We start from the raw sequence: 26,805 nt of genomic DNA, 5'->3' as shown, positions 1-26,805 counted from the left end.
GTGTTGCGTCTATACAATCTGGAAGGGCTATCAGAGGCTGAGTAGACATTCTGAGTTCTGTTAACCAGAACTGTCTAGGCAAATGTAGAGCTATCAGGATCAATGTGGCTGTACCCCAGGTATTTTTCCATATCATCCTGAGTATTAGCAAGATCCGTTGAAATGCCTAAGTGAGATATTGATCCCACAGTACAAAAGATGTCTTGTGAGGATCCCAGGCTTACATCTCCTCTAGAGCAAAAGACTGGATAGTATGTTTTCTCTTTGATGGCAAGCAAACCTATAATGGGATTTCCCCACTGGTGAAATATCTGTCTGAGAAGGGAACTCTTCAGTGACCATTTGTGGTTGGTAATGGACTGTCCTCTTAGGAAGCCTGTGAAATCACTGCTGGCTCCTAGAAGATGAAAAGCTACTGGGGTTATTCCATGGAGTTGACATTATGTCCATAACTTGATTGCCTTCTGCCAGGGGTGATGAGCAGGTACCTCCCTTGCTTTCTTACATAATACATTGCAGGTGTGTTGCCTGTGAGAATCTGTACTATGGAATTTTTTAAAACAGGTTGGAATACTATGCAAGCTAGTGAGATTGCTCATAATTCTAGAGTTATGTATAGATTCATGTCCTTTTGGGACCATACCCCTATTCTAGTCTGTCTAGATTTTTATACCACTTTCATCCCCACAGCATCTGGAGACCTTCCAGTAGCAGATTAAGTAACATGAATACACATCTCTCATGTGTTTGTTCTCTTATCCCATCCCCAGAGTGGGAAGCATGTGCAGTGGAAAGTCCCTGTATCTGGAGGTGGTCCAGGTGTGCACTGTTCCTGACTGATGTCTTATCAGTCTTTGTAGGAGGGTATAGAGAAGGATACCCCCCCTTCTGAACTCTCTTGATGTAACTGAACTGGTGGTCAGATAACAGGATGTAAACTAGAACCACAACTTGTATGTGGTCATCTGATGTCTTCTGGGCTAATAAACTGACTTTAGCCAGCATTGCAATGGACATTGGTGAAATCTGATTAGTGGTGTCAGGTAGGTGCATGCTGACATGTGGCCATTAAATCTGAGGCAAGTTCTGATTGTGGCTGATTAATTCACTTTGATATTGGTGATAACTGTCTAGAGAGAGTGAAATGTGTCTTTGGGAAAGTATGCTTTGGGTGACTTGGAATCAAGTAGGGCTCCTATGAACTCTGTGAGGGTTGGAAGTCTTTCCCCATGCTGTCTACATAGGTGAAGGACATAGTTCTAGGCTGCGGTGACTTCTTGATGAGACCAGCCTTTGACCAGCCAATTGTCTGAATATGGATAGATGTGAAAGGGTTGTCTCAGTTATGCTGCCGCAACAAGTAGGCATTTTGTGAAGACTACTGGTGTGTGGAAGGACATAACAGTAGCATCTTGTATTGGATCACAGTATTGAAGTCACGTCTTGGAGATCAACAGCTACAAACCAATCTTGAGCTAAAGGGAAGGGATTGATAGCCGCAATCATTTTCAGCCTGAACCTGAAATGGCACAGATATTTTTACAGTCTGCTCAGATCTAAGATAGGACAAAGAAGCCCTTTTGTCTTCAGAATAAGGATATTTTGGGATCTGAAGCCTCTTGCCCTAAACTCCACAGGTAGCTTCTCAAGGATCCCTAGATGAAGAAGGGAAACTACTTAGAATCATATAATATCAGGGTTGGAAGGGACCTCAGGAGATTATCTAGTCCAACCCCCTGCTCAAAGCAGGACCAATCCCCAATTTTTGCCCCAGATCCCTAAATGGTCACCTCAAGGATTGAACTCAGAACCCTGGGTTTAGCAGGCCAATGCTCAAACTACTGAGCTATCCCTCCCCCTTCTTTTAGTTGGTTTGCATGAGAAAGATCCCTGAAGAGGGATGGGAAGGGATTTGGGGGAGAGGGGAAGGATTTAAATAGGTTTTGGTATTCAGTGGAGACAACTTCCAACACCCATTTGTCAACTGTTATTCCAGTTGGGATTGGTAGAAAAGAGAAAGATGGCACCTGAAGGTAGAGTTTGGGGATGACTCATCCAGTTTCAGTGTGGGTTCTCAACTCCTGCATCAAATCTGCTATCTGGCAGCAAGTGTAGTCTGAATAGTGATTGCGAAAGTTTTACTTCTTTTGAGAGAGTCTCGGCTTCTTTCTAGGTGGGTACTCAGAAGGCCATTGTTGAGAGTAGCTGGGTGTCTTCAGTCTAGTTTGCCTTTTGTATTAATAGGTTGCAGTTTGGGGCTGAGTGCCCAGTGACCATAGTGCGACTCTGAAATCTTTTACGGCATGTAAAGCATCATCATCAGTATGTCATATTAATAAATCTGTACCCAAAACTGAGAAGTCTACTGTATTCTGTGTCTCCCTAGGAATACCAGAGGCAAGATCTCTTTTACATAGTAACTGCAGTGGTCCTATGTCTAGCCATCATGTCTGATGCATCCATGGCTGCCTGTAACTTCTTTGCCATTAGTTATTTTTAGTCATAATAGTTTTTAACTCCATTCTATAGAGTTTGGGCAGAAAGAAAGATAGTATGTCCCAGGTTACATAATTCAATTTCGCAAACAAAGCTTTAATTCACTATTTGTAGCTGAAGTGATGCTGATGAATAAGCCTTCCTCCCAAAGAGATCTACTTTCTTTAGGTCTTTTTCCTTTGGTGTACTCTTAAATGGTTTCATTTTTTCATAAACTGCAGAGTCCACAAAATAATCCAGTGTTGGGAGGGTGCATAATTGCTTAAAACCCTTTTGCCTATTGGGTACCTTTGTTTCCTGCTCTTTTAGCAGTCAGCGGTAATGTTGCTTGCATTCACCATAGAATTTTTGCAGTTCTAAAATGCCCTTGTTAATGGGCAATGCTATTATAGCAGAACTGAAATAATATATTATGTCAAATAAATTTCCTTAGTCAATGAGGTTTCTGTTTCATCAACAATCCAGGCAAACAGCTTCTGGAAGGGCCTAAAGTCATCAGGAGATAGTATAAGTTCCAAGACAACTGCCTTGTTGTGAGAAGATGAGGAATCTTGGGGACAGAATGAAGGAGGTTGGTCAGGTGGCTCAAGATCTGTCCTTTGAATGGTGGGGAGAAGGTTCTCTGCTGGAAGATGAGTAGACTTCTTCCAATGGTGGTGCTAATCTTTGAGGCAATGTTGATACCAACCTGTTATTGTTGGGATAGTTATTGCTAACTATGCCAGCCATACTGAAGCCACTGGTCCAATGATAAGGAATCAGAAATGCTTCATTTACAAATTTCTGAGAGCTATCTTTGATAGTAAGGACTCAGAGGTATTATTCTAAGTGTGGATGCTGAAAACAAATCCCAAGAGGAAAAAAAAGATACCAACCACTGAATCATTAATTTGGGCAATATGGTTTCAGGAATAAAGGCTGTTCAAACTGCAATTCAATTATGAAGCCTTTCATGACAGCATCAAGCAGAACTGATGAAGTGGAGGGAAGGAAAAGGTCACAAATGAACAAAAAAAAGTAGCGTTCTTAAGATATAACCAGAGGAAGTAAAATATACCAAGATATTCACTGGACTCTGATGTACACTATACACAGTAACACCTACAGCAATGAGGACTTGGACCAACTGGGGACACAAAGCTAGTTTAGTTGAGTCTCTATTCTTCACACTCTCAAATGGGAAGGCTTCCAAAACTTCCAAGTACAGGTTAAGGCCATCCCATTTTTGTGGAATCAGCCAATTTTCCCCATAAGTGTTCTTACTCTGATCCCACTCCCCAGTTGTTGCCTGCTCTAAAGTCAGAATGCTTTGCATTGTCAGATGCTGTAATTAATGCTACCTTACCATGTCCTCTACAGCAGTACAGGCACCACAATATAGTAATGTTACAGCAACAATAGTTGCCTGTAAGCACCAACTGATTAACCAATTGCACTCTTCATTATCTTTAGGAGGTACATTAAGACTCCAATATGTGCGAATTTGACATTATGCGCACAAGTCATCAGTGTTCCACATTAAAGGGACAAAATTACCTTGAAGCTGTAACCTTGATCTACCAGAAATCTTTGTCGTTTGGTTGAATATGCCATTTCCTGAGTATCTTGGGATACAAGGGAATAAAAGAAGGCATTGTATTCCTCTGCAACCGTCCCTAGGAAAGGAGAGGTATTGGACAATTAGCCTATATGAGTAAATTGAAGGATAAAAAGAAAACATCCAGAGCAGAAATGTAAAGTTATTTTTACAGAATTGCTTTTCTGAACATACTTTAAAAAGATTAACTGCACACATGCATTCCGGTAATCTGATCAATCAGCAAGTGATCACATATAGAGCATGGAAATTCTTGCCGAGAACTACTGACAGCCTGAAAAGAATATGGGAAGAGGCAATGGGAGATATTGGAGACCTAACTCTTGGAGGAAAATACTGCTTGTTGAGTTGTGTATTCCAAACAAGGTAAGAACAAAAATTCACAAGGATGCTATGCAGGATAATCTTAAAAACAATTTAAATTGTGCTTGAGATTCAAGTCAGGAAATAGCACTGCAGCAACATACCAGAGGAAAAGTTTTATAAATGTAAATGTAGAGATTTGCACTGACATGGCACAAAACCAGATGAGACAATAAGATATTTAGCTAGGAATTAGTACGGCTATTCAAAATTCAGAATAACCTAGGCTATATACAGTAGTTGTATATGGGTAATAGATTTTATGGCTCAAACAGCACAAAGCAACTATTAGAGAATCCAAGCCCTCTCCCCCCACACCAGCTAGTACAATAATGCAAATGTTATATCTATTTCAGACACATTTTCAAATTCATACTGTTCCCATTGTGCAATCTAAGCAACAAGGAACCACATCCTGAGTGTGCACTAAGGGTTGCACTTTCTAATTTGAAACAGAAACAGTGCTTCAGATAACTGCTGTCTCAATACAAGGCACTTTAGGTACATTTTTCAAAAGCACCTAAGCACTGAGGAATGCAAATTCTGTTTTCAAAAGCAACCTAGGCACTTAGTCAATGGGACTCAGATGATTTATAAAATTAGATATGTACATTTAGAGTAATGCTACAATAATAACTAGGATTATCGGTCAGGAGAGCATTGAGGAATGGAAAACTAAAGGAAGGTGAATTAGAGGGAACTTTACCTGTAGATAAAAATGTGTATTACTTGGAGTCCACTTGGAAATTAGATTCTGAATCTAATAGAGATTACCCTAATGAAAAGTAGCACAAATGCATGTAGTATATTTCTTCTAATTTATAAAAATATATGCACCCATCCTGTCCTTTGGGTGCCCAGACTATGAACTGAAGGGCACCTGATATAAATGGAAAACCCATAAATATGCAACTTGCCCATTTCTCCTCAGTAGCTGGAGGGGAGGGGAGCTTTACAGCATGCCAGAAAGGTTAAGAAACAACACTCTGCAGTCCAGTGTTCGGGAGCAAGATACCAAGTCACTGACCTTCACAGAGAATGCCCTGCTAGCACCTCCAGTTCCAACACCACCAGTGACTTAATTGTGGTGGCCGGGCAAGGGGAGAAAGGGATCTCAAGTAAGGAGGTCTCAAATTATTTAGGGCCTTACAAGGTACAACCAGCTCCTTGAATTCCATCCGGAAGCTTACTGCAAGCCCTGCAGATCCCAGGGCACTGATCTGACATGTTTCCCATGTGCAATTCCATTCACCAGAAAGGACTCAGCAATTTGCACTAGCTTCAGCCTCTAACTAGTCCCAAGATGAAAAGGAGTACTTGTGGCACCTTAGAGACTAACAAATTTATTTGAGCACAAGCTTTCGTGAGCTACAGCTCACTTCATCAGATGTAGACCCACATCAAGTGCATTACAGCAATCTAGTTTCCAGATGATAAAGGCATGGATAATTGTGGCGAGGTCTGAACTGAAGATAAGGTCATACTTCTTACATGGTAAGGATGGGAAAAGCAGCACTGTACTCACTATGGTCACTATCCAGGCATCCAAAAGCAGTCCCGGATGTGACATCTATGGTGTTACAAATGGTTGCACTCTCTCAATGAGGGCAGCAAGCAAGTTCTACTAAAATTCTTCTGGCTGCCTCTCCCAGCCAATTAACATTCTCCTTTCTCTCTTTCTTTTTTCAGGATTATGTTACAGTTGGCCCCAAGCTCATAGAATAACAGGGTTGGAAGGGACCTCAGGAGGTCATCTAGTCCAACCCCCTGCTCAAAGCAGGGCCAATCCCCAATTTTTTTTGCTCCAGATCCCTAAATGGCCCCCTCAAGGATTGAACTCAAAACCCCTGGGTTTAGCATGCCAATGCTCAAACCACTGAGCTATCCCTCCCCCTCAAATAGGCACAGTGGTACCTTGCAGGAAAGAACCCTTGAAGTAAAGGAAGAGCTGCCTCCAGCTACGTTTTAGGTTCTCCCAGAACAATACCAGAGCCATTTGAGAGCAGCTCAACCACTTCTGCGAGGGTCCACAAGTAAATCAAAGTCTTATGCTCCAAACCATCAAAGGTAGCTTACAGATTTGAGAGAATAAGCACGTCTCCGTCCATTGATGGTAAATAATCAACTAATGCAATCAGTGCACTACTGGCACCCGACTTGTAACTCAACTGACTTGAAGCCAAGGATATCTGATCAATCAAGAAACTGAGCATTGCCCCACTACCACCTTCTTAATGACCTTCCCCAGATGGACGATGGATACCCAGTCACAGTTAGCCGGAATGTCAGTATCAAGAATTGGTTTCTTGAACTCTGGCCTCAATAGCTTAAGACCCACTGGCATCTTTCCCACCACATAGGGAAACATTAACACACACAAGCAAAAACGGACACAGTACTCTCCAGCTGGCCTTCACTCGAAAGTTGTAGCACAAAAAGCACTCCAGAACCTCTGTAACCTGAATGGCACCAGCTGTAATTCAAGCAAAGATGACAGCATTTCCCCCTGCTGGACATGGTTCTGTTTCTGCATCAACAGACAGTTCATTCCGAATCAGAACAAGTTTGTCTGCAAAACAACATGAAATTTTTCACACAAGTCAAGCTCAACCTCAGTGATTACAGGCTTTACCAAGCTGTTGATCATTTCAAACAATTCTGTTGTGATGGAAGGAGAAGAAACCTGTCTTTACTTCCTGGAAAGCCACAACATACAGTCTTAAAGTCTGCACATCATAACTGGTCAGATTCACGAGATTTCCACCATCAATGCTCTAGTTGTCTCTCCTCTTATTTCATTGGTTCTGGGTCATCAGAACCACAGTGAGTGGTGAGGACAGAGTTGGTGAAGTGGATATTTAGGGACCACAGAACCAACAACGGTATACTGTGATCATCTAGGCCAAGTAGTAATTAGAATCCTCTTCCTTAATTATGGAAGCCATCATTCAAGAACTGCAGCCAAAACTTAACAAGTTTTTTAATTTACATTTATTTGAAAACAAAAACCTTTCAGGACTGAAAGAAATGTTCATTCTGATTTTCAACAGATTAGGTTTGAGGTGGAGAGTGATTATAAGTGTTAAGCACTGAGCTGCTTTGAGATCTGTCACTCAAATTTCTCAACTCAAAATCCACAGCTCAGAGAATGGCAGTTTCAAGTACTACGATTATGCAACTACAAAGACAACTTGAAAATATACTCTCATTGTCTTGCAAACGTTTATCTAGTTTTTAAATGTGAAAATTACGCTGGTGGAAGGTACCAGTTGGTGGTCCATCTTGTGGCCGAAGAAGGGAGGATATCTGAAGCTCCAAGATCTGATTCATGAGTTCGGAGGATACCTCGAAAGTTGTGTTCCATGAATGTGCCATGGAATGGGAGCAGTGGCTGAGCCTGCAAGTCCTGGTGCCATAGTGGCCTTCAGCTTTACTGGGAGCTAATCAGTACCGAGTGCTGCAGTAGAATCAAGCCACCAAAGCATTCTCCCACCAAGTATAAAATGGTGAGAAATCCAAGATGTGTTAAGAAAGAGTCAATCCTAAAATTGTTTAAGTAGGAGAGAAGAGAAGCAATTGAGACTCCCGCATCCCATCCCACCCAGGACCACATAAGTAGAAAAAAGCCCTTACCCAAGAGGGAGGAATGAATAAATAGAGGGTCCTACTCAGGAGATGGTGGGGAGGGAGAACAGTATTCTACACATCATATCACCCGGAAGCCTCGAAGGGAGGCAGAGGAGTGCATCAAGGGAAAAACACAGGATTTGTTTGTTAACCATTTTCTGAAGTTTTGGTGGTTCCATGCCCATCCACACCTGTCCTCTACAGGACAGAATAAGCATCAAACAGCACTAGTGCAAGCTTTCCCACACCAGCTTGCCAGGGTCTGACCTCTGCTCTGGAGGGACTATCTAGACAAGTGATAAGATAATTCGGTCTCAACACACAGACAAATACTTGACCTCTGCAGATACTTTCAACAAGACTATCAATTTGTGCTCATTTTGACAGCGGTGTTGGTAATGATGACACTTGTTCGTTAGGAACTGCAATGAGACCCAATCTCCAGAATACTGATTAAATGTGTTTCAAGACTGTACTTTGCTGGGGTTTCCTGAAGAAAATGGACTTCAATAAGTTCTTAAAGGAATGGAAAGGCAAAACAAAGAAAGACGAAAGAAGAAGAAGAAGAAGAAGGAGAGAGAGCCAAGCAGGAACAAGGGTTCCAACAGGCAGACAAGAAAGGATAGGAGGTAAGACCAAAAAATATGAAAAGGAGAAAGATATAGGAAAAGAAAGAAAAAGTCAGGATAAGTAGAGAACATGAAAGAAGCAGAAAAGAGATAGTTCCTTAGTGCAGTACAGTTTAATAACTACTCTTCAATTTTTATCTTGCATGTAATCTTGGGTCAACAGTGGCCACTGCCGACTATGGCAATCTGCCTGCTTAGTTATATGGATGTTGTGCGTTACACCAACATTTGAGTGTTCAACCTAAATTATTAAAAATTCCTAATCTTGTACTAGGACGCACAACACAGAGCCCAAAACCAACCTCATTTACCTTTTTTGGCTCTCAGCACACGTCCCAATCTTTGAGCCTCCTGTCTTCGAGACCCACCATGGGACGAAATCTGAATCAGAACATTGGCTTCTGGTAGATCAAATGACGTGTCACCTACCTACAATACAAAAGCATCCTCTGAGCAATAAGCTATTTTCCCACATTAAGAAATGAAGACAATGAAAAATACAATTTTGGTGATGCAATAAGTAGTATGTCAAAAATAAGTTGGCACATATAACTTACTGCATTTTTAAAATAAATTTGCACCCTTCAACCTGATGCAGTATCACAGTGAATGCCTTCACTTACCTTGGAAATAAAGATAGTGTTGATTTTTGGATTGTGCTTGAAGTTCTGTAGAATCTGCATTCTCTCTCCTTGTGCAGTAGGACCATATATGTAAGGTCTGAGATAGAACAAACATGAAAGTAATCAGTTCTCAAGACTTCTCAAAACTATTTATCCTTAGGTGTTAGAATACCATGGAGATGAGTGCAGAATAACCATTTAAAATTTCAGATCAGTATATAAATAGGAGCGTTTTGGGTTTTGTTTAAAAACAAAAAAGTTTTGCTGCTCATCTTTAATCCTTTGGCTCTTTACTGTAACCCTGCCCAAATGTATACTGAATTACCACCTGGGGCAAACTCAAGCTGCCAGAGGCAGACATCTTTCCACTTTCTGCAGAAATAAATCCTGACAGTGGTAAATGCTTTTTATTTGATGTGCTCTGACTGAACTGCGGATCAGTGGACTGAAAACATTTGCTAATCCTAGATGAAAGGTTGAATGCAGCTGTTAAAATAAAAAGGTGGGTGGCTGGTTTTTTTTTTTTTTTTTTGCTCAAATCCAATGAGCCAGCATATGGACAGCTGTGCCCTTCTCACTTCTTCCCACTGGAGTCCTTAATAATCCAAGTTTCCCTTTTAATTAAACTCTCAGTGTCTCAAGCTGGCTGTTAGGTATTTTATCTGGAAATGATGTCTATATTTTGAAGTCAACACCTTTCTCCTTCTCTCCAGTAACCCCTAGACATATGGTTTGTGACCAGGATACAATGTTCACTGGGTTCTATGGAAAAGAGCAGAACCACCTGGGATTTACAATAGTGGAGGAAGCTATGAGACTATTTAGTGTACCTTGCAAGCCGACACTCAAAGGTTAAGATACATGCGGTAAGATCATATTTCTGTCTGCAATCTCAAGATGACAGCAGCACAGTTCAGACTGTACAGGTTACCTCCTTGCAGAGTCCAAAGGGAAAGTGATAATACAGGAAGATTTTGTGGGAATGTTGTACATACCCTGACTTTGTACCTGTAGAGCTGGATTGCCCCTGGATCTCCTTCGTTACACAAGGTCTCCACACTACCTTACATTAGCAGCAGTTTTTCGTAACACCACATATAACTTGACCCCTTCATCAACTCCCTCCCACTTTAAAAGTTTGCTGTGACTCTGTCAGGGCCTGACTGTAAATGCAAGAGAAACCTGCAGTAATGTGTAGCTGCTGCTTTTTCATCTCTTCCCCATTCTTTGGAGAAGCTTGTTAACAAGCACCTTCAAAAACCAAGAGGAGCAAGTTTCATAATTCATGTTAAGAAGTTTTTCCCTCTTTTTTTTAATTAGGCCCAAAAATTTAGCTTAAGTTTACATACTGCACACATCACCATGGCATCTGAGCACAAGAACCCAACTCATAGCATGCCAAGGCCTTAGACATCCCCTGGGTATTGGCTGTTAATGCCTTCTCTTACTGAAAACGTCATTCTAGTTTTTGTGCTGCCAAATCTCCTCTAATCCAAATTCTTCTACTTGGTACATTTTGGTAACAGTCTTTTCGTAGCCAAAGCTGAAGTGGCTCATAGAAATGAGACACAAAGTGTTTTAAACAATACTGTTTTGTACAGCTAGTGAGACCCTGTAATGCCACTGTAGTTACCAGTCTGCCAGTGCTTCTATTTTAAGCCCTCATTTACAACTTCATTTTAGGATGTGAAGGTGATATTCGTCCCAAACAAAATTCACATACAAAACATCAGCTGTTGATTGAACTAAGATTTAAAAACTTGTAAGAACTTCACATGTCCATCAGGTGCTGCTTCGCAAGGCTGTAAACAGAGAGCATGTCAAGCATTTGTCTGTATTGCTGTAGTTTAACCAAAAAAGTGGGATGACCTAAAACTGTTGGGAGTTTAATCTCCCCTTGACTCCCATCACTTGGGTTTACCATGATGAACAAGTTTAACACTTCCCCACCCAGAACAAACAAAAAACATCTAATAATAACTTGAAAATCAATCCTTCCTCGATTCACTGGGAAGATGAGCCTCAAGGATCAATACCCGTGTCGTCATAATCTGTCAAACCCAGGAAGGCTGGACGTGGCTTTTATAAAGCAATGATTTAGATGTATTGATAAGCATCAGGGCTGCAAGTAAAGAATGGCTTTCATACAAGCTATACTAGCTCTTGCACTGGATGATGCACAGAATGATGGTCAAGATGCCAGGATCAGATCAAGAGACTCCTAATCTCAGCATTTAACATGAGCTTTAAGAAACTCCACCTTTTCTGCCCCATGCCAATCCCCCATGACTGCCAAGCATTGCAATCCTGCCTTCCGTGTGGTACTGACAGTTGTGTAACCTTGGGCTCCACTTCAGATCCGAAGAGAGCAATTTGGAAAATGGAGGTTTCATTTTAAAAAAGCAACTCCCCCCCAATCCTCCTGCAATTTAATAACTCTGACAAAAACCTTCAGTAGTTTTACTTACGTTTCTCAAACATCTTCACCAGTCACTAAGCTACAGGACTACCTCATCCCGCCCATCTCTTTTTTATTCTTTACTCAAAAGACCCATTATATTTATTATCTTATATGGAACACCGAACATAGTTATTAACATTCCAGAAGCATCATTCTAGCTAATCTCTGTCCAGACAGGTTTAAGAATAATGATGAAAGAGACCATGAGTTCTGAATCTGGAAGTCTTCCAGCACTGTTAGCCCAGCTTATTGTTCTAAGTCACAGTGAGCTGGTGTAGAATGGCTATTGCACTGCCATTCAAAACCCATCACAGATTTGGGAAAAAGAGATAAGAGAATTTGTTTTTACAGGTTTACAGGACTAAATGCTCCTCACCATTTCTGCCAAGAGAGGGGAATAGAAAAGCCATGATTTCGGCTTATGATTGAAAGGGTAAGGCTGGCTTCTCCACATGCTCCGTGGAGGAAATCCTTCCATGAGTATCAGGCAGGGAAGAACCAATCTCCTTTATTATTCCCTCATTAATCCTGCAAACACTTTCATGCTAATCCCTTGGCAAGTAAATTTTAATTTTTACCTCTCCTTTTGCAATTGAACCCCACCCCAAAGAGTAAGTAATTCCAAGGCAGCAGAGGAGCCCAGAGAAACTCCTACAGAAGCTGTGCTGCTGTTTATTAATTGTATTAAAGTAGTGCATGGAAGCATAATGTACTAGGCACTGTATAGACATGTTGTAAGAGCCATTGCTCCAAAGAGCTTAAAATCTTAGTTTAAGACAAAACTGCCACAGGCCTGGAAGGGGGCAGAAAGCAGGGAAGGCCATGGCTTTTTGTGGGCCTTGAAGGATCCAGGGGCTCCCTGGTACAAAATTTCCTTCTCATTTCACATGGGGGCAGGGAGACTAGTCTGTCACATGCACAGATAGTTGACCATCCAAATAGCCCCTTATTTAGTCACTTGCCTACAGTGCTTTTATCCTCAGCTCATTTTATTGCGACTATCCACTCTCTACATAAGTATTGGTTTCAAATTCCTCTGTAGCCACTACAGAAAATGCAGAGTTTCTTAGAATGTTACACTTGGAAAAATATATTGCAATACACATTGAAATTTACTTGAAATGCTCTTTGATGTTTCTTATCTTTATTAAGTTTAATGATTATAAAAATGCCTGAAGTGACTGAAATTTGTGAAACATATTAGTTTTCCAGTAAGGAAAAGGAGACGGTGCACTCCTCATTCATGAATACTTACTTCCCCAGCCTGATTGCATACTCCTTCAACGCAAACACATTGTCAGCAAATACAATGATCTTGTCATTCCTTCGCTCATGAAATTTAATCAGGAACTGGCATGCTCTGAATTTATTTGGGTTCATAGTGTAGAGCAATATCCGCTTCTTTGTTTTGATAGCCACATATTCTCTGTAAAACTCTGGAGACATTGGACACCAAACCTAGAATTTTTGAAAAAACAAATTATACACAGTAATCCATAATGAGATTCCATTTGTAGTAGAAAACAGATATTCACAGATTTTAAGGCCAGAAGATACCATTATAATCATCTACTCTGATTTCCGGCATAACCTGGGCCAGAGAATTTCACCCAATAATTCCTGCAAAAAGCTCATAACTTCTGGTTGAGCTAAAGGATATATTTTAGACATCCAATCTTGGTATAAAGATAAGTCTTCTTTTGGACTTCCCACCACTAGTTGAAATCATCTCTTAAATCACTGTCAGCTGAAAGAGACATTTAGTCTTCATTAGTGTACAAGTGTAGCAACTCATCAATCTGTTTTTAACATGTCCACGCCAAGTTCCATCTAATTTTAATTACTATTTTCCAGAGATTTTTTTTTTTCCTCCCCCAAAAGAGTCCATCGCTTCACTGGTGCACATATAGATTCTGCAGCTCCTGAAAAACTTCAACTAGCACCGCTAGCTCAAATTAGGAGGATTCTGAAGGCTTTCTCCATTTATGGTCTTTCCTTACAATACATTTTTTTTTGCATTATATGATTTTATATTTAGTGGAGAGACCTTTATTTACTTATTATTATTATTGCATATATTTAACTCAATTTGAGGAACTTTGCCACAAATGCAGCAGTATTATCTGTACACCATAGTTTAGAATAGAAGTTCTTCCCCCCCCCTTCTATATACCACGCTCATTACCATAGATGCCAAGCACCCAAGAACAGAACACTTGCAAATAAAAATTAAGAACATATATCTACACTGTAAATGAAAGCATAGTTTATAATTATTGCTTAATAAATCAAGTTTAAAAACAAATCTACCATTAGTGTAAATGAACATTTGCATTATGATATGGAAACAATATAGGAGACTTTACTGAATAATTACTTGCTTTCTTAGTGGTCATTATTTTCTTTTACTCAAATCCTGTATTCAGTGCACAGATTAAACAAGTGGACTACACAATGGGTTTAGAGGAAATTTCTTTCCCACCAGGTTAGAGTTAACAATGGTACTCCTCTGGATTAGGTTTCATAGCTCCTGCACATCCCCTACTTGAAAGGGGAAAGAAATTTTACATCAATGAGTATTTTCAACTAGGACCAGCAGATGTGAGACTTTGCTGGGGGGGAGGGGAAAGACAGAAATAAAGGATACTTCTTGACAACCGGATTTAAACCCAGGATTTAGGAATTACTGCCACAGAGTACACAGGATCTTTCCCATTAAGTGACTTATGCACTCATTCAAGAGTAAAACTGGTAAAAATGCACTTCCATCCCCACTGATCTTTTAATTTTAAAATTTTGCAAGGCATGCACTCCAAGGTATAAACCTGGGACAGCATCTGGGGACAAGTTTATTGCAAATCAGAAACCTCTAGAAAAAAAGAGTTAGTGGAAATATTAAAAATAATATAAGATAGGAGCAGCATTTCCCTTTAACATGCTGCAGCTACTACTGATATAATTTTACATTCTGTAACTCACATACTGAAGCAAGCGATATATGCAGTTAATATGATCTCCTGCATCATTGGGTAGCACTGCCCTCTACTGCCACATGGAAGATCTGGACTCGGAGCAACCAGGTTGCTTTCTCAGGCCAGAATAGATAAGGCAAGCTACAAAAGACACACTACATGAATGTGAATAAAGTTCATACCGATCACAGACGTTCGTTACTTCCCAGAAACCACCATTACTTTTTTGGTTGATTGTTGAAATAATGTAAATTTTAAATTAAATGTAAAAAAAAGTCTAACACTCTCAAAGAACACGAACTCGCACAAAGCTGCAAGTAACTAAGAAAAGTTCACAACAACAAGGAACATTCTTTGTGCTTTATTTAATGCACAGGAGGTCAGCCTAGAGGTGGGCAAACTACGGCCTGCGGGACCGTCCTGCCCAGCCCCTGACCTCCTGGCCCAGGAGGCTCGCCCCCGGCCCCTCCCCCGCTGCCTCCCCTCCCCTGCAGGCACGCCACCGCACGTGCAGCGCTCTGGGGGGCGGGGCTGCCTGCTCATGCAAGGCAGCACAGCAGCGTGTCTGGCTCTGGCCGGGCAGCGCAGTGGCCAGACATGCTGCTCTGAGCGGTATGGGAAGGGGACCGGGGCCAGGGGATTGGATAAGGGGCAGAGAGTCCCGGGGGGGGGGGGGGGGAGAGTCAGGGGACAGGGTGCGGGGGTTGGATGGGGGCAATCAGGGGATGGGGCGGTCTGGGGACAAGGAGCGGGGGGAGGGGTTGGATGGGTTGGGGGCAGATGGGGGCAGGGGCCAGGCTGTTTGCGGAGGCACAGCCTTCCCTACCTGGCCCTCCATACAGTTTCTCACCCCAATGTGGCCCTCGGACCAAAAAGTTTGCCCACCCCTGGCCTAGATGATCATGATGGTCCCTTCTGACCTTAAAAAGTCAATGAGCCTATGACAGGGTGGGCAAACTTTTTGGCCCAAGAGCCACATCTGGGTATGGAAATTGTATGGCAGGCCATGAATGCTCACGAAATTGGGGGTTGGGGTCCAGGAGGAGGTGAGGGCTCTGGGGTGGGGCCAGAAATAAGGAGTTCAGGGTGCAGGAGTGGGCTCCAGGCTGGGGCAGGGGGAGGGAGGCAGGGTTAGGGCTTCGGCTGGAGGTGCAGGCTCTGGGGTGGGGTAGAGATCGAGGGGTTCGGAGGGGGATCAGGGCAGCGCTTACCTCAAGCGGCTCCCAGAAGCAGCAGCACGTCCCCCCTCTAGCTCCTATGCAGAGGTACGGCCAGGCGTCTCTGCACACTGCCCAGTCTGCAGGCACAGCCCCTGCAGCTTCCATTGGCCACAATTCCCAACCAATGGGAGCTGTGGGGGCATTGCTTGGGGTGGGGGAAGCATGCGGAGCCCCCTGGCTACCCCTATGCATAGGAGCTGGAGGGGGACATGCCGCTGCTTCTGGGAGCCATGTGGAGTGCCCCCCGACCCTGCTCCGTGGCTGGAATGTGGGAAGCCCCAGATCCTGCTCCCCAGCGAGAGCTCAAGGGCCGGATAAAATCGGCTGGCGGACTGAATGTGTCCCATGGGCTGTAGCATGCCCACCCCTAGTCTATGAGCTACCAGCCAGTGTGTGCAATAGGGAAACCGTACTCCTGAAATGGAATTGCCTAAAGTGCCTAAAAATGGTTTTGTCAGCCTGGATTTTCTGGTTTTGTGTTTTAGCTTCATTAATTTCCAGACATTCCAGTTCCCGACAGAGCACCATCCAGAGCACAGTATGGCCTCAAAAAAGTAATTTGTATGAGACTTGAGATTTATAAGGTTCTTTTTAACAAGGCAAAAAATGATCCATTCTTCGGGGAAAGGCGGCTGGAAAATGCTGACAAATGTAAGTAAAACTAAAAACTAAAACAAAATAAGGTTTTGGTAAACTTGGGTGTTATTTGTAATTAAATGGGTACAAAGATAGGATGAAATTTTCAAATTGTTGTCCCTATAATACTGCAGTTTCAGTGCTACAGTGTATATACCTATGCATTTACCATGACAGCAGTCCTCCCAATAGCTCCATTGGAGGGGCAAGATTAGTGGAAGCTTAACAGAACCAAGGGTAGGTGCACTATTATAGCTGAGAGGTTGGAAGTTCAACCTGCTTGGGGATTTATTTATTTTGTTTTAAGGAAAACCAATTTGTCCATAAGGAGACTGAGCTCACTCTCTAAGGCAATGCAATGGCGGCTATCAACAGCGCCTCCTGACCAGCACCAAACAGCTAATCAGTGGGTGGCTGGTGGGAGCTGAGCACCCTTCTCTCGCCCGCCCCCCGCGGGTACTCCAGCCCCAGAGCACCCACAGAGTCGACACCTATGGGCAGAAGGAGAACCCCATAAGACTTCCACCTCACAGCAATCAATTACGCTGAACTCTATTCCTGTCTGGGGAATTGCTTTACTTTATTTCAATTATATCCTCAAAAGCTTGAGGGCTTCAGATGTGAGAGACAGATTTTCCCTTCTCAGGCACCATAGTTCACATTAATCCTTTCCCTCCAATTGAGTGACTAGAGGAGATCAAACACAGGCACATTTCAAAGATATAACAAGAACCAGTGGCTGGAATTTGCAGCCAAAGAAATCTGAACATGACATAAGGCACACATTCTAGTAGTCAGGATAATTAGTCATTGGAAGAGCTTTCCCAAGGGCCGTGGTAGATTCTCCATCACCTGAAATCTTTAAATCAAGACTGGGTGCCTTTCTAAAATATAGGCTATAGTTCCACCACAAATTACTGGGCTTGATAGTAGGTGGCATTCCATAGTTTGTTATGCAAGAGAACAAAGGAGATGGTCATAATAGTCCCTTCTGACCTTAAAATCTATGATCAAAGAACTACACTAGTACTGAAGCCAGTGTGTGCGCATGTCTGAGGATGGGGCTACAGACAGCCAACCAAACACCACAGTATCAGCAGTCAGCATTAGTGTCTCAACAGATGCATGTCCAGATACCATTATATTAGCATGCAATGACAGAATCACAATACAGGATTTACCATGGATTTATGTTGATTACCGACAGTCTTGCCTGAAATACACAGTATCTCAATATTGTTGCAGATCTATAAAGAAGACTGCTTGCCCTAATTAAACATAAATGGGATTAACTAGTTCTGGCTGCAAGAGAATATAGACTGTAGCACTTGTAATAAAAAGCAGAGCATCACCTCAGCACACTGGACTTTAGCAATGTAGCCATTGTTCTGCAGCTCCATCCAGTTGGCTTCATAGAGTTTTGGTCCAATCAGGAAATTCAAGTCGACAATTTTGTCGTCTTCTCTGACGAGAGTAGCAGTCAGTCCCAGTTTGCAGTGAGCTTGCACAATGGTGAGCACACGTCTGAACATTTTGGCTAAGAAACACAAGGTGAGATTTCCTTTTGATTTCATAAAAGGATTAAAAAGACACACTGCAAATGTGCAGATTTTGTTGTATTAGCTATACGCCAGAGATGAGCACACTATAAATGGGTAAGCAAATACAGGATTCTAATCTAATATTACTCCTACATTAAAACCAAACACTCGATTGGTTGCAGCTTTTGACTTATACTTAAGCATTTTTACTGCACTGTACATCTTCAAAGTACTGTACAAACCTTAACTAGTCCTCAGACCCCAGTATTATCCGTGTCAACTGTCCGGAGTGGCTCACAAACTTGGGTGCCAACCTCAGGGCAGACTGTTACAAACCAGGGCGCTAACACCAAACTGGCTGTGTGTTCTATAATTAGATTTCACCAACCCAGTATCAAATGTGAACTGCTCAAGCAATATAACAGCCTTAACATGGCGTCACAGAGAGTCCCCTTGGGCACCTCAGTCTATCTCCCCATCCAGGCAAGCTTGCCTTTGTGACTGAAGGACCCTTATGCCAAAAAATCACAACAATGTACAGGTTACTTCCAGTCCCAAAAGGACCAGTCAATTGTACCTTAGGTCTCTCACCAAAGACAATGCTAACAGTCACTCCTATATTAAGCTAACTAAAGGTTTGTTAACTAGGAAAAAGAAATTAGAGTTATTTGCAATATTAAAGCAGGTAAACATCTACACAAATGCATTACAGTCTTAGGTTCCAAAAAGTAATAGCAGCTGCTGCAATATGCAGGCTCTATACGTCCTTTACGGCTAACTCAAACTAACCAACTTGGGGATCCCCTTGCTTATGGTTTGAAATACTGCCCTCACCAAATTCCAAGCAGCATAGTGATATAGATCCTCCTGGTCAGGGATTTATATTCCTTTCCCCCAGAGTTCAAACAGTGATGGGATGCATATCCCCTCTTAATGGGTGTGGGAGGAGCAAACAACTTAGTCTTTTGTTCATTGATGTTCCACAGTAGTTTGTCTGGTGCCTAACAACTCTTTTGGTAAAACTAGTATTTTACACTTGGTCATGTCTCTCTCTTGACTGTGGGGGTTTCCAGTTTCATAAGAAACACTTTTGTAGTTACAAAGCAAACACTCCAATATTATAACATGGGATATGGATAGAAGAAGTAATATTAATGCAGGCAGTGACTCACAAGTATTTCATAAAGTCCAAACACATCTCTATAAATCTAATACCTATTTTGACAATACTAACACACAGGCGAGCCAGACTGGTTTCCAGATAAGCATTTGTCAGTGAGGCCTAGGGATCTTGCCATGAGCTGGCAGCTGGACTGCCAGCAACACAATCCCCGTTTACCGGATGGGGGAAAAAAAAAAAAAAAAAAAAAAAAAAAAAAGATATAGAGGTGTTAAGTGACTTAGCCTACACCACACAGCACTTCGAGCCAGGATTAGACTATAGGGGTTCTACTATTCCTAGGTTGAGTCCATTGGAGTACGATGGCATCATCTCTCTCAGGTATTTCTAGAACTCCCATCATCTTTCTAGTAGTATAAAGTAGGCCTTCTGCCTTATTTTTTATGACCAAGTCTAAGAAGCGATGATGGTAAGAAAACTGAGGCAACAGCATAGATCTTTGTTAAAAGTGGCTACCAACGAGTAATGGCTATTTCCATATTTTACCATTTCTCCCATTTCTGTTAATACTTAAAAATTACATGCAAACCATATCAGTAAAGGTATAACAGTCAAAGACTTGGACTGGATTGGTGCGTCATTTCTAACCAGCATTATTTCCTGTAAACTGAAATGCTCCATTCTTTCCTTCCAACACCATATATCCCTATCTGGAAGTCAACACACCTATTGATAATTATTTCAGAATCAAATTAGCATAGATATATTTCTTCCCAGTAAAATACATACATAGACAAAGGGATCCCTAACTTATTCATAGGGACCACACTTCAAGAGATTGCATCAGGACATCTGCCTACCCACTTAAGAGAATGCAGACCAACTCCTCTCCCACTTGTATTGATGTAACAGACACATGGCAACTTTAGCAACTGTTGCATGAAAAGTAAATGCCTATTAAGTGTACTTCAGAAATCTTTTAGTGAAGTTTAAGCAGCTTCAGAAGAAAGCCTCCATCATGTTACCATCCATTCTCTGGAACAAAGCTCTAGAGATGACACCTCTTACTATTGTAATTAGGAAAAAAAGTGCTAACATTACTATAATGATTTCCCACTGGTATTAAGAATGGTAACACCTGTACCCTAATGAGGTGAGAAGTCTCTGGAAAGCAGTCTTCCTATAAATATTGCAGTACTACAAAAATTTCTACCAGAGCCGATGATCATTTACATGTATTAAGCCTCAAATACTAAGCTATGAATTTATTCTAGAACAACATTAAGAGAAAGGCAGCAAGGAACTGCATGGCAACAGTAGCGCAGCATTAACAATGGGTCAGGGGGCAAGGGGACTATTTAAGAATTTGTACACTCCTTACCAGGTATGGTATGCACCTCATCAAGTATCATAAGGCCCCACTCTTGACTTTTAAGCCATTCCATTACTCTCTCTGCCTCCCAAGACCTCTTAGTTGTGTGTCCCAACATAGAGTAGGTACTAATTGCAACAGAGCAGCCGATAGGCTTGTCCTTGGCATCTGACGTGAATCGACAGATTTGGCTGTCATCTATGGTGGACCACATTTTGAACTGGGCTTTCCACTGCTCCACAGAGACAGAAGAGTTGCCAAGCACCAGGCAACGCTTACGGACTGTACATGCAGCTGTAACTCCAACTAAAGACTTGCCAGCACCTGTAGGAGAGGAGGACAAATAAGAGCAACTGTCATCAGTAATCAGCTCGGACAGATAGATCTCATCATTCCTTGGATAAAAAGGGAGAGGGGAGGAAAACCACTGTGGAATGGTTAGCCAGGAATTGTCCTAGAGGAGGGTAAATTTCTCAGTAGCCACTGCTTCAAGACTAGAAGCGAAGCAGCAGCCTTTACATATTAGTATATGAAACCACATATTTGTGTTTGCTGCTGGTCATACACTTACGAAAAATCTCAGCAAAATCACTGCAATTAATGTTCTCTTTGCAGCAAAATGAACTGCTTTGAATAGTTTCTTTGTTCCAAAACTTAGGCCAGGTCTACACTCCAAGCTTGCATTGGTAGAACGATGTTGCTCAGGGGTGTGAAAAATCCACTCCCCTAGATACACCGACCTAACCACTGGGTAGGCAGTGCTATGTTGATGAGACAGCTTCTCCTGTCGACAGAGCTACTGCCTCTCATGAAGATGGATTAACTACACCAAAGGGAGAAGCTCTCCTGTCGGCATAGAACTGTCTTCAATAAAGCACTACAGTGGCACAGCTGTACGTGTCGACAAGTCTTTAAATTAGACCAGATGGCTTCAGCAAACTATCAGTTACTGAGTGGGTCTTTGTTGCTTCTATAGGCTGAGCCCATTGCACACCAGGGGCTCACTGATTCCTCTATTCCCCACACCTACAAGCTCCCGTTGTGCCACCCTCATAAGAATGGCCAGACTGGGTCAGACCAAAGGTCCATCTAGCCCAGTATCCTGTCTGCTGACAGTGGCCAATGCCAGGTACCCCAGAGGGAATGAACACAACAGATAATCATCAAGTGATCCATCCTCTGTCGCCCATTGCCATTCCCCATCTATTTCAGAGGCTCCCTGGCAGTTTCCCCCCACCCCCTCCATCATGCCAGGGCTCTGTGTACTCACAGACGCTCATGGATCGCTAACTAGTTAAAAGACAGGAAAACAAAGGGTAGGAATAGTCAGTTTTCAGAATGGAGAGATGTAAATAGTGGTGTCCCCCAGGGGTCTGTATTGGGCCCAGTCCTATTCAACCTATTCATATATGATCTGGAAAAAGGGGTAAACAGTGAGGTGGCAAAATTTGCAGATGATACAAAACTACTCAAGATAGTTAAGTCCAAAGCAAAGGGTTACAAAAGTATCTCACTAAACTGGGTGGTGGATGGTTCTCTGAAAACATCTGCTCAATGTGCAGCAGCAGTAGTCAAAAAAGCTAACAATATTAGGAACCATTAGAAAAGGGATCGATACTAAGACAGAAAATATCATAGTGCTACTGTATAAATCCATGGTATGTCCGCACCTTGAATAGGGTGACGAGAACTGCACGCACTATCTCAAAAAAAATATTAGAAATGGAAAAAGGTGCAGAGGAGGGCAATGGAAATGATTCAGGTTCTGGAACAGCTTCCGTACAAGGAGAGATGAAAAAGACTGGCGCTGTTCAGCTTGGAAAAGAGATGACTAAGAGAGAATGTAATTGAGGTCGATAAAATCTTGACTGTTGTGGAAAAAAAAAAAAAAAAGAATAAGAAAGTGTTATGTATTCCTTCACGTAACACAAGAACCAGGGGGCATGTGATGAAACTAACAGGCAGCAGGTTTAAAACAAACAAAACAAAATAGTTCTTCACACTTCACAGTCAACCTGTAGAATTCATTGCCTGGGGAATTGTGAAGGTCAAAACTATAGCAATGTTCAAAAAACAATGAGATAAATTCATAGAGGATAGGTCTATCAATGGCTATTAGCCAAGATGGTCAGTAATACAACCCCATGTTCTGGGTGTCCCTAGCCTCTGACTGCCAGAAGCTGGGAGTTGACACAGGGAACGAATCACTTGATTGCTGCTCTGTTCTCTGCCTTCCCTTGGAAGCACCTGGCGTTGGCCACTGTCAGAAGACAGGATACTGAGCTAGAAGGACCATTGGTCTGACCCAGTATGGCTGTTCTTACATTTCCTGCTTTGCCATCATTCTTATTTCTTTTCTTTCTATTTGGAAGATAAATCATTCATGGTGTCAACATTTTAAAACTATTGGCACAAGCAGTAGAACTGAGATGGGGACGAGGGGTACTGTTATATTGGAAAGTGTTAATAGCTGCCAGCAGCTGGTTCTTTGATCTGCAGACATTTGCAGACCTACCTGCTAACCAGATGCCAGGGGCTCTGTCCCCGCCACAAGGGTTATGCCCAGAACATTCCCTGAAACTCTCTGGAACTGATCAGCTGTGGCAGTCAAAAATTGGTTACAAACAGAGAAATGCCATCAAGTTGCATGTAAGGCCTTACTTCAACTAAGCCAAAATCCAACTACTTACCACATGGCAGGACAATAACACCAGATCTAGCACGCCCATTCCCAAACATCTTCCTTAGACTTTTCTCCTGATAAGGTCTGAGAACTGCTGTGGGCTTCAGGTCTATATTTATGTCAGGATTCACTGAATCATTTCTGAAGTCATACTCTGCCAGCAAGGGGTACTCCAAGTGTATGCAACGCTTCTGAAGCTCTTCAATCATTTCCTAGAAAGGAAACAAAGCTTCTAACAGCATATTCTAAATTTCTGAAGCCTGCTGAGGATTTTTTTTTAAAATCGCCAGTTTATATATCCTAGCTGTATAAAGGCAAGTTAATTGTTCTATTACACCCTTTGCTTGCTCTGTAACAGCAGGAGTTAAAACCTATTCTCAGAACTTGGCTGGTAATCAAAGCAGAAAACAGAACAATGTAAGTATTATTGTATATTAGAAACAAAGGGGGGAAACTGTTGACAAATGGAAAAAAGTGAGATATTCAAATCTCTGAAAGGGTGTTATTCTGTAGGGAAAGCCCTTGATAATGTCCTTTATAGGACTATTGACAAAAATCAACATTCTGAACACAAACAATTCAAAATACAGCATCTTGGTCACTGTTTTGTAACTGAAGGTCCACAGAAGCTACACAGGTGACTGAGAAATCTTTGCTCTGCAGTAACAGTTACTCTACCACAACAGCATGTTGCGTTTAATTGCTATCTGAGACATTGAAAAAATGACCTGAATAGCCTGCCTATTGTCTTTATGTTTCCTATAAGGCAACAAAAGACTTGCCAAGTCTAGGATAAAAATGATAGAAAATTCTATCTAATAAGTCAATTCATATGCAGCACCTGCTACCTGTTAAGCACCGATATGCTCCATTCTGTACATGACAGAAATATAAAAAGCATCTTTGTCCAAAGATTTTATAATCCAAGAGATTTAGACAAAACACTGCAAGAAACCCAGAAAACTCTGATTCAGACCCCTACATGATCTCACATCTCACTAATTACACACTGCTGGGATGGGGAAAGCACTGAACAGAAATGACCTAACAGAAGCAGTAACATTAAAGGTTCCACACCTGCAAATAAGAACAGGGAATCTCTTTACATAGGCCAGGTTTGCATAAGGAGTAAAAATAGTGTTGTAGCTAAGGCACTAGAGTGGAACTCGTGAACTTTGTCCTTGGGCAAGTCTCTTAAGCTCCTGGGACCTCAGCTCCCCATCTGCATGAGGGAAGAAACAATGATCTCAACTTCACACAAGATTGGGGTTTTGAGGATTGAAGTTGGGATTTTCAAATGTGCCCTAGGGAGTTAAGCACGCAACTCCCTTTTAACTTCCATAGGCTCCTCTGAAAATCATAGCCAAATTCACTAGTATTTGTGACATGCTCAGAAATTACAACAATGAGCACCAAAGAAAAGTCCACAAGATCTTACTTACCAAACTCCTCAAACCTATGGGGCATGTATGCAAGGCACATTAACTTTTGCTGAATAGTGTAGGTTAACAGCCAACAAGATCAAGCAGACAAGGTAAATTTAAGAACAGTCTCACAGTTGCCAGAAGCTGCTGGAAGGAGATGTGAAGTCACACAAAGCATCCAGGTGGATTTAGAATCTTCCTTCAGACTATATTAATATTTTCAAGTAATTATCTCACTCAGGTTTGGTCAGCATAACAGTCCACATGAGGTAGCACATTCAATCCTGCAGAAAGGGAGCCCCCCATATGCCCTAACAACTGCCCTGTAGCTTGTCAACATCACTCACACGTCATCCAGGGAAGGGACAGTGTCTAGTCCCTCCCACCAGGCTGGAGAGGAAGAATCTGTGATGTGGGACTTTCGGAGGTGGGGAAGAAGTCTTTGTGGCTCAGAGGGCCCCCCCCCCGATAGACAAGCCTTAGAATATGGTATTTAGCAACCCCACATCCATCTGCCTGCAGTAGGACTCACTAGGACCACGGGTGCCAAGCAGTTAAATATTTACCTGCTTGACTTCAAAAGACACAGTCTGCATTTCTTCCTCCTCCTCCTCATCTTTGTCCATCTGCTCGTAAAACTCAAATAAGTCGGCCGGGACATCCGATTTATTCTGAGCATCTGTCCCTTGTGATGTTGAAGGATCTCCGTCACTGGATTTGGAAATCTGAAACAGGAATTTAACAGAGGCCATTAGATATTCTCGCTGAGCAATGGTTCATATATTCATTCATATTCATTCAGATATGATTGCTCTCTATAAATATATCAGAGGGATAAATATAGGAGAGGGAGAGGAATTATTTAAGCTCAGCACCAATGTGGACACAAGAACAAATGGGTATAAACTGACCACCAGGAAGTTTAGACTTGAAATCAGACGAAGGTTTTTAACCATCAGAGGAGTGAAGTTTTGGAATAACCTTCCAAGGGAAGCAGTGGGGGCAAAAGATCTATCTGGTTTTAAGATTCTACTCGATAAGTTTATGGAGGAGATGGTATGATGGGATAATGGGATTTTGGTAAGTAATTGATCTTTAAATATTCAGGGTAAATAGGCCAAATCCCCTGAGATGGGATATTAGATGGATGGGATCTGATTTACTATAGAAAACTCTTTCCTGGGTATCTGGCTGGTGAATCTTGCCCATGTGCTCAGGGTTTGGCTGATTGCCATGTTTGGGGTCGGGAGGGAGTTTTCCTCCAGGGCAGATTGGAGAGGCCCTGGAGGTTTTTCGCCTTCCTCTGTAGCATGGGGCATGGTTGACTGGAGGGAGGCTTCTCTGCTCCTTGAAGTTTTGAACCATGATTTGAGGACTTCAATAGCTCAGACATGGGTGAGGTTTTTCATAGGAGTGGTGGGTGACATTCTGTGGCCTGCGCTGTGCAGGAGGTCGGACTAGATGATCAGAGTGGTCCCTTCTGACCTTAGTATCTATGAATCTATGAATCTAAACAGTTCATTAATGAAGCACAGAGCACGTGCAATGTTTACAACAGAAGGAAACATGCAATGATCACCACTGCAGATATTCAACAGTATGTACAGCCTCACAAAGAGGAATCAGGGGTTTTAGAAGGTGACCCTCGATCCCAACGTACTGCTGATTTGCTCGTGAATGTCTCTGTGATGAGCTCGGTTTCTTCTCCCTCAGCGTTTCTCAGCCGACACTCTTTGATGACGTGGTCCTGAAGAAGCTGTTGGATGACTTCAGGGTGGGTGCTTTCTACAAAATACCTAGATGGAAAGAACAAACAAGAACTAGACAAGCAGCTCCCAACAAAGTTTAAAGCACGTTATACCAATCAGAGAATCTGTCTGAGCACCTACTGCAACACTGGCACTGACGTTTAAATCTACCTGACAGTGATTCCAGATGGAGTCACTCAAGCTCTAGCATCTTTGCCATCGCTTGTGCGTATGAGGGTTAAAACAATTGTTGCTACTTCGGAGAACTTTTCACAGACATCCTCACAGCAAAT

General features: G+C 42.2%; 1 protein-coding gene across 2 annotated transcripts in view; it reads right to left on the bottom strand.

Annotated features, from left to right (window-relative positions):
• Window positions 1–26,805, bottom strand: part of ERCC3 (ERCC excision repair 3, TFIIH core complex helicase subunit) — a 52,014-nt gene that overhangs the window by 8,966 nt on the left and 16,243 nt on the right. For both annotated transcript variants that reach the window (XM_038422275.2, XM_043504897.1), the window contains exons 5-13: window positions 26,425–26,560; window positions 25,331–25,489; window positions 23,348–23,552; window positions 20,667–20,981; window positions 17,977–18,161; window positions 13,052–13,254; window positions 9,336–9,432; window positions 9,024–9,141; window positions 4,033–4,151 (exon numbers count right to left, since the gene is read on the bottom strand). In XM_038422275.2, coding sequence (XP_038278203.1) covers window positions 4,033–4,151; window positions 9,024–9,141; window positions 9,336–9,432; window positions 13,052–13,254; window positions 17,977–18,161; window positions 20,667–20,981; window positions 23,348–23,552; window positions 25,331–25,489; window positions 26,425–26,560 — 1,537 coding nt within the window. The remainder of the gene's footprint in view (window positions 1–4,032; window positions 4,152–9,023; window positions 9,142–9,335; window positions 9,433–13,051; window positions 13,255–17,976; window positions 18,162–20,666; window positions 20,982–23,347; window positions 23,553–25,330; window positions 25,490–26,424; window positions 26,561–26,805) is intronic.

The sequence above is a fragment of the Dermochelys coriacea genome, chromosome 11 (assembly GCF_009764565.3).
Source record: "Dermochelys coriacea isolate rDerCor1 chromosome 11, rDerCor1.pri.v4, whole genome shotgun sequence".
NCBI classification, from domain to species: Eukaryota; Metazoa; Chordata; order Testudines; family Dermochelyidae; genus Dermochelys; species Dermochelys coriacea.
This window is presented reverse-complemented; position numbering and strand designations above follow the sequence as displayed.